Raw genomic sequence first — 8,039 nt, 5'->3', positions numbered from 1 at the left:
TATATATATATATATATATATATATATATACACATACATATATATAATGACAATCATTTACGTTTCGACCTACTGATCTTCATCAGAACGTTCTAATAAAATTACATTAAGAGAAATATATTAGAACGTTCGATGAAAATCAAGTAGGTCGAAACGTAAATGATTGTCATTATATTATGGAGGAGTAAAAGCCATAGTGGTGTAAGTCAAATTTTTAAAAGTATTGTCTCATAGATGCAATTTATATATTGTACAGATTGCATCTATGCACACGAGTTAATTAAAAAAATTTGACTTACACCACTATGGCTTTTACCCCTCCATATATATATATTTTTTTATTTAATAAATTTTAATTTTGACCATCTATTTTTTTGCTCAAATATTGGCCGGGTAACCTTCTTTTAGTGTTGCGTACACTTTATGCAATTGAATATGTATAAGTCTCTTAAAATCTCATTTTATTGCGATTTATTCAGTCTAAGAACATTTCGTATTCCGCATGAGATGTTAAACAATTCCTTACGCTTTCGTTATAACCCAGTTAATATTTCTTAGGTTTTTATTTCAAGCAGTCATTAAAATTTATCATTTAAATTGAAACTGTTTTTTCTTTTATGCACAATTGGAAATTATAAAATAAGGTAAATGAATTCATCGAAGATTCTTTTCGCGGAGGATAGATTCTTGCCCAGTACATTGATGAACAATTTCACCGAACACCTTATATATGCGTAAATTGTATCGTATCCTCCTTGCAGTCCTTACATCCACTATAAACTAATCATTCGATCGTGACACATACTCGCTCAATTACTGGGTCCTTTTCCCGGGCCCGGACAAACATATTCTTAAAAATAGCATTAATGTAATAAATAAATATTTAACGCTATGTATTACGGATGTGACCACCTTTTGTCCTTATCGGACTACATGTTCTTGGTAGCGATCATGTAACTTTATCTTTGAAAAGTAACTTTATCTGTGAAAAGTGAAAATTTTAACCATTGAAGTTAATGGTAAAACTTTTCACTTTTCACATTTCCGTCATGATCGCTACCCTTGACTGGCTTCGCGCGTCTTAATTACAAATAATCACTAGCGTTCGCTTACTCTAAGCGATAAACTTCTTGGCTCTTACGAAAGTTTCATTGGCTCTTTAATGCAGCGATTTTCGATGGCGCAAGAGCAAAAACGCATTATCCTTAAAAAAAAGGAAGGGATATAATCAAGATTATATTTTGATCACCGACGAAGTTTGCCGGTGATTTCAATGTAACCAATTCAAATTCCTTGGAAAAGCCAATCTTTTGAACACGAAGCAACACCTTTATTTAAATATACTGTCATATATTTAGATTATGTTTAGATTCATAAATTCTTAAAAGATTAAAAGAAACGAGCAGTTTTGGAATCTTGGAACATGAAAATACAGAAGACCTCGGCGTGATCGCTCGAGCACGTAAGAATCTAACGATCCAGTCCAGTCCAAGACTTCAAGCATCGAAGGATTGGCACGTCCAAAGATCTGCAAGTTTGAGAGCTCTGCAACTGCTTTCCTACATACGTCGTACGGCATAAATTTCTCACGTCTTTGAGAGACTCCTTGTAATTCTGCATACAAGAACATAAAAACCGGGCAAACTTTCGCAAGGTTCCGGCGTCTCTTTTCTCTCTCTGTTTAATTAATTATATAATAATATAACAAATCAGTCTAATCTTCCTTTGTAGAAAACATCCCTGACGACGGTGAATATTTCTTTGCGTCGGCGGTGACGCTGGTAGTTCTGAAGATGCCGAGCAGGCTGCTCCTCAGACGGGTGTAAATCTCCTTGCGCACAGTCGCTGTAAACTTGGTGGTCAGGCAGCTAATCGCCGCCGTCGCGAAGATCAGATTGTAGAGGAGCACGAGCTTGAAGTTACCAAGCCACTCGATGCGTCCAAAATCACCCAGTAGATCAAAGTTTGTCATTCCTGAGAAAAGCATAAATCAGAAGGAATGTGAGCAAAGCAATAATAAAGTCTTATTCCATGTAAAGCGCCATTTTTAAAATTTTTACTTCTTTCAATCGCCAGATAGTAATTTCGTTATCCGTTTTGTTATCTATAATTTTTCGTTATGTTTCATTCGTAAATCCTCTTCTTTTCTTATAACACGAAAATTATTTGTACTTTGACATTTTTGTTAATAAAATTATTGATTCTAAATATATATCAGTCAAAGAATCCCTCGACATATATGAAAGAACATAGTTTTTTTATTAAATAAACTAGTACGCTCGTATAATTACAACAATTAATAAGGGAAAGGCCAATAATCGAGCAATAATGGATGTTAATTCATATAATTATTAATCACATACAACCAAGCGACAACTAAAAACTAGATTAAACGAACACAAAAACAATATCAGAACAGATCCATCTAGACATTCTGTGATTTCCGAACACATTACGAAATATAATCATACTTTTGATTGGGACAGTACAGTAATACTCGATTCAGAAGCGAATTATTATAACAGACTCATATCGGGAGATGTTACACATTAAGGGGATCCTGCAGTGACTGGCGAACTTCCTCGATGTCAATAATGTCAACCTTTCTAATTTTGTTTTCCCTATATCCGTCTTTGTCTAACGAAATGACATCTGTCCTTTTTTCGATTGCTCGCCATCTCTCGCAAGATCCAACAACTGCTGTTGCTGCTCTTCTTGTCATTCTGCATCCGTATTTGCATTACTAAAATAATTTTTCGATAGATCTTTTTTTGTACGCATTGAATCTTACTTCTACTTGCACGATATTATTCCTACATGTTTTCCCAAGGGCAGATGATAAACATTATGTATGTATAAACTGCAGAATTTTTGTTTTAAGCAAATATTGTCGTCAGGTGACAGATGCGTATGTGCCCAAATAAGTAATATTTTTAATTTTTTGGTGTTTGTTACTCTAGATTTTTGTACGTACTTTAATTTTGTAAAATATTGTTGCAATTCTATAAAGCCAATTGAAAGATCCATCGAAAAACGATAATGTCGGTAAATCATACGGCTGCAGGATCCCCTTAAGGAACAAAAAAATGGGATCAATTCTAATAAAGACACAGAATTTCTGGATGATTCATATTTCAGCATACTTGAGCTGACCAATCACAAAACTTAGCGAATTTTGGTTGACCTAACATAAAACATTATTTTCCCTATACACTGTTATTTGTTTATAACTCTGTTCGTCCCATGGTGGAGTGTTTTTCCACCATGGTCCGTCCTGACAATTTACGCAGTCATTTGACATCAGTAACACGAGCCAGAGCATTACATCGCACTTTGAAAGATATTTTGACAAATATATGTGTCTTAATAGATCTTAGATTAGCGACATTTTATAACTTCTTTTCAGACAACTATTTTTTACACCTTGACTAAACAACGAAGCAACAATTCTTATGGACTGGACCCGATTTATTCTCGCCTCCGAACGAGGAATCCATTATGTTAATAAGTTAATTTGCTCGCTGACGACCTCCGTTTTTACCTTTGACTTCATAGATGCAACGACAATATCCCTGTATGTATTTGTCAAACCTTCGAATGGTGATGTGGCTCTGTAGGTTAAAAATTTTATATGGTTAGTTAGGAATTACATTGCGATTATTCTACGGCTGAAGAAGACTCGGTGAAGTCGAAACGTTCCGTTGTTTACATATATGTGATTAATAATTATATGAATAACATCCATTATTGCTCGATTATTGGCCTTCTCCTTATTAATTGTTATAGTTTTTTTAACCCTGTAAATATGCAGATTGTATATCTAGTAGTTGAATGAGAAAAAACAAGAGCAAGCACACAGAACTTTTTATTATTAATTTCAATTATTTTAGAATATAACTAGGATTGAAACGTTTTTGTGGGATATAAATAAACATCCAGCTTACCTAGGATTCGCGATAATAGCGGTAATGCCGAACTTAGCACAAGCAAAAGGGCGCAATTTGCAATGAGATGGGTGAGCGGTGTGGAGCGAAATTTTGGTTGGACGATTCTCACGCCCGGTAAGACGTACAGGCCGATTGCGCTAGTCACGGCCAGGTAAAGGATCACCGCTACCTCGATGGCCGCACCGACAGGCCCGAGCTTAGACAGAGAACTGATGCCGAGCGTAAATTGCTGTTGAAATAAAAAAAACAGTACCTTTATAATTTTTTAAAGTAAAATTAAAATTAGATGAAGAAAACGATACTATCATCAGTTAAATAATTTACGAAATAAATTATTTGGTACAATAAATCTGTAATTGATTTTTTTTATTGGAAGGATCGATTCCGATCGGAATTATTCCGCTTTCCCTAGAAAACACAATAGAAATCTAAGAAATGCGTTCGAAATTTTACTCGCGGGTGCACACCGCGTCGTTCTGTCTTTGTTACTTACTAAAAATTGAACAAAGACGAAACAACGCTGGTGTGCACCCGAGTGAAGTTTTCGAACGCAGCCCTAAACAATTCCGATCGGAATCCATTCCGAAAAATTCCATAATACGTGCTCTGGTCCCTGAGCCGAGAATTCCGCATTGACGGTGGCGACGTGCCGTAGCGGTAGAAATAAGTGCTATAACGTTTAATGTATTCGTGAAACTCATATAATTGACCGAAAACTATCTTTTTTCCTCGACAATAAACAAACAGCCATAAAACAAACCGTTTTCCCGTATGTTTAGGTTTTGTTTTATGGTTGTTTATTGTCGAGGGAAAAGGATAGTTTTTGGTCAATTTTAGAAGTGTTTCAAAACGATATATAGTGATTTTTTATCGAAATGTCTTTTTATTTGAGAATGACACACACGACAAAATAGGGTTATTTCTCGCCTCAAGAATTCAATATGGCCGCGGTGACTACCCAGGAGCCTTATTACAGCACGCAAAACTATAAATTCACCATTTTTATGTTAATTAATATAACGATAATTCAAATTAATAATTGCAGCGCGAGTTCATGACTAGAAAGTCGATTAATTCGGAGGAAGTAAAGTACGTACGAACCCTCGTGCTCAACGGCAATGCCTTGATGCCTATCAGTAATTCTATAGTATTTTGCACCGCTAATAGAGCCGTGGCGGTGGACAAAATGAGCAGCGCCAGCATCGCTACCGGATAAAGTAGCGTGCGCCGGACCCACCAGGTCCTCCGCTGTTGGTCCAGCAGCTGTCGTCGCCTCTGAACATCGTCCAGCCGTTGAGAAAGGCCTTTTTGCAGAGCACCATTCCTTAGACACAGCAAACCTGGGCTTATGCACAGCAGCGGCTCGTCGTCCTCGTGCATCGACCAGCCGCAACTCATCGCCGGCGACATCGGCACCGGCGACACGTACGATTTTCCCGTAGCTTTCACGTGCTGCAATCTGAACAGATGTTGATTTAGATATGTAAAAAAAGGTTAGACAATTCGCGATACTGGATATACATAAGAATACAAGAAAAAGGAAGAGAAATGCTTACCTCCTACGGATACAGTCCTCCTCTAATCTATACGCGAAGAACTCCTCATCCAAGTTCTTCAGAAATTGGGGTTTAACAAGAAACGACCCCACCACGTCAAACAGTCGTACGAATCCCACTGGAGTGCATACTAAAGATAAAGCGATTCAATGAATTAGAGTAAGTTCATGGAAAAAAATATTACATTTGAAGAATATTGCAAATTGATTTTTCTGTGCTGCGCGGACAACGGAGTTATGCGAAAAATGCGTGATACTTACGCAATAACATTACTACGCCAACAAACGAGACGCAGGAGTACAGGAAAGGCAGATAATAACTCCATAAATCTGTAAATTGTATCAAATCCACGGTCTTATTCGATGTCGTAACTTTATCGCCCAGATATATCTAAATTCTAAATTATATACAAGATTATCAATTTTGTATATGTTATGTACACTTACTGAGCAACGTGTGCAAACTTGAGTTTTGATAATCTAACAAGGCCGACAGGACATAGGTCATTCCCAGTACGAGAGTACCCAAGAGACAGAGAACTGTCACTGTCTCGTACACCCTCGCCATCACGCCCTACGATCGCAGCATAGTTACAAAAGGTGGGACAGATTAGAAGTCATTCAGAATTTTGTCTTACCTTTTTATGGCCTTCGAAACCTTCAGACTCCGTAAAGAGATAGGCGAAAGGCAGAAACACAAAGAGCGATAAATTCGAAAATAGGAATACGTGGTTCCATAGACCTGTCAATGGGAAATTAAACTTGTTAATTAAACAATATGACTTTTACACGAAGATATAAATTGAAGATGTAAGATAATTATATCGCATGAATTCATCGTCGGTATCTTTTTATCAGTACATAATATCGCTAGTGAAATATATCTGCTATAATTACGCAAATAAACCTGTACTCTCAATTCACAAAACTATGATTTGTAAGTGCATTTAATTTGTGAATTAACGAAACTCTTCTCGAAAATTTTTAACTTGTATCTACTATATTTTTATCTATTAATAATTTTAATGATATTAGATCAATTAAAACAGAACAACGTACCCAGACAGCAAAGCGTGTCTGAGCAAAATTGCGCAAACCTGTGATTGCTTATGATGCTGGCAACTTGCCATACATTTGCTTCAATTGATTTCGAGTAATTTAATATCTGAAGCAACATGCAGGCAACATTGAATATATGTATTGCCAGAAATTTGTCGGCAACAGAACAGCATCAAATTTACTTCGCGTTGCTAGCAATATGACAGCATTGTGTGATTTTATGAATTATTACGGCAACATGACAGCAACAGTTCGAATTTTGAGACAATGTTAGACTGCAGCATAAGTTGCTGGCAAGTTGCTATACAAAATTGTTATATCGTGAAGGCATCAACTTGCCGACAAATGCGGACTCAGTTGCCACAATTCTGGTAGCAACACATACTATGTTGTCGGCAACATGCCAGCAACAATGCAGACACGTTGCTATCTGGGTACACCTCATATGTTCTACCCTTCTTCGCATTCTTATTGATGCTTTAATTTCTTAAAGTAAATAACTTAATCTCTTTCGTCTCATTATATGTTAATATTAATTCTTTATAATTGTAATGTTATCTCGAATTATGATAAGATTGCTCTTGGGTGATTGTCCCAGAATAAAATAAAGCTATACTTTCCATTTCGACTCTTCTATCTTTCTATCTATATGTGCATCTGTTTCTTATATATTTCGAGTAACTCGTGTTGAAGTATATATTTTCCCAGATTATTCAGTTCAAGATTTTACCTTGGATAAGGGAGCTGTTGAGCCACTTGACGTAGTAGCTATTCGGGTACAAAATGAGGACCTCATTACTGGCGATAGACACCGGAAGTAGGAGAGTCGCGCCGACGGAAATTGCCAGGGCAACCGTGCACAGCCAGAGGCTGATCCTGTACACGGTGACCTCATCCTCGTCCACCGACAAGTAATCCTCGCGATCCCGGCGTCTGAAACGCGCGATCAGCGCGTAGCTCGAGATATATAGCAACAGGAAAAGCAGCAGGTATATCTGCAAAGACACCGTTCATTGCACAACAGTTAGGTACATCTTAACCGTGTGATTATATATATATGGGACGTTTTACGTCAACTGGATCACTTGTCTGCCCAAAATTTGAAGCGACCTACAAAGACGTTCGATAGCTCAAAAAATTAGTCTTTACTAGTACTTTCGAAAGTCATGTGCCCCGTTTTGAAATCCAAGATGGCTGATCGAATATGGCTGAAAGCCTGAAAATTGGAGAAAAATCTACATAATTTAACGTAATCATGTTTTTAAATATTGATTCGGTTTTGAAATGGTTTGGCAAGGAGTTTTCAGTGTCTGTGATGTTGAATCTGGGAGCTAGTTGAAGTTTGGAACGTTCCTGGAGCAATTGAAATTTGGAACGTTCCTGGATTTTTTAAAAATGATTTGTCTCATTTCTCCTTTGGTACAGAGACATTTCTAAGTGATAAATACGAAATTCATAAGAGACCGAACCGATACACC

At 36.9% G+C, this 8,039-nt stretch overlaps 1 protein-coding gene across 1 annotated transcript; it reads right to left on the bottom strand.

The window, feature by feature from the left end:
- Nucleotides 1–448: 448 nt before the first annotated feature.
- Nucleotides 449–7,565, bottom strand: LOC112453244 (protein Lilipod; the record flags this gene model as incomplete). The annotated part of the gene is made up of 8 exons (XM_025013863.1): nucleotides 449–1,974; nucleotides 3,945–4,176; nucleotides 5,049–5,406; nucleotides 5,504–5,633; nucleotides 5,764–5,832; nucleotides 5,950–6,076; nucleotides 6,141–6,244; nucleotides 7,292–7,565. Coding segments are annotated over 8 exons (1,554 nt in total), but the record flags the coding sequence as incomplete, so codon positions are not given.
- Between the last annotated feature and the right edge of the window lie 474 nt (nucleotides 7,566–8,039).

This window comes from Temnothorax curvispinosus, unplaced genomic scaffold, assembly GCF_003070985.1.
Source record: "Temnothorax curvispinosus isolate PA1 unplaced genomic scaffold, ASM307098v1 QBEX01004219.1, whole genome shotgun sequence".
In the NCBI taxonomy this organism is placed as follows: Eukaryota; Metazoa; Arthropoda; class Insecta; order Hymenoptera; family Formicidae; genus Temnothorax; species Temnothorax curvispinosus.
The sequence above is the reverse complement of the archived record's forward strand: the minus strand, read 5'-3'. Positions and strand labels throughout refer to the sequence as shown.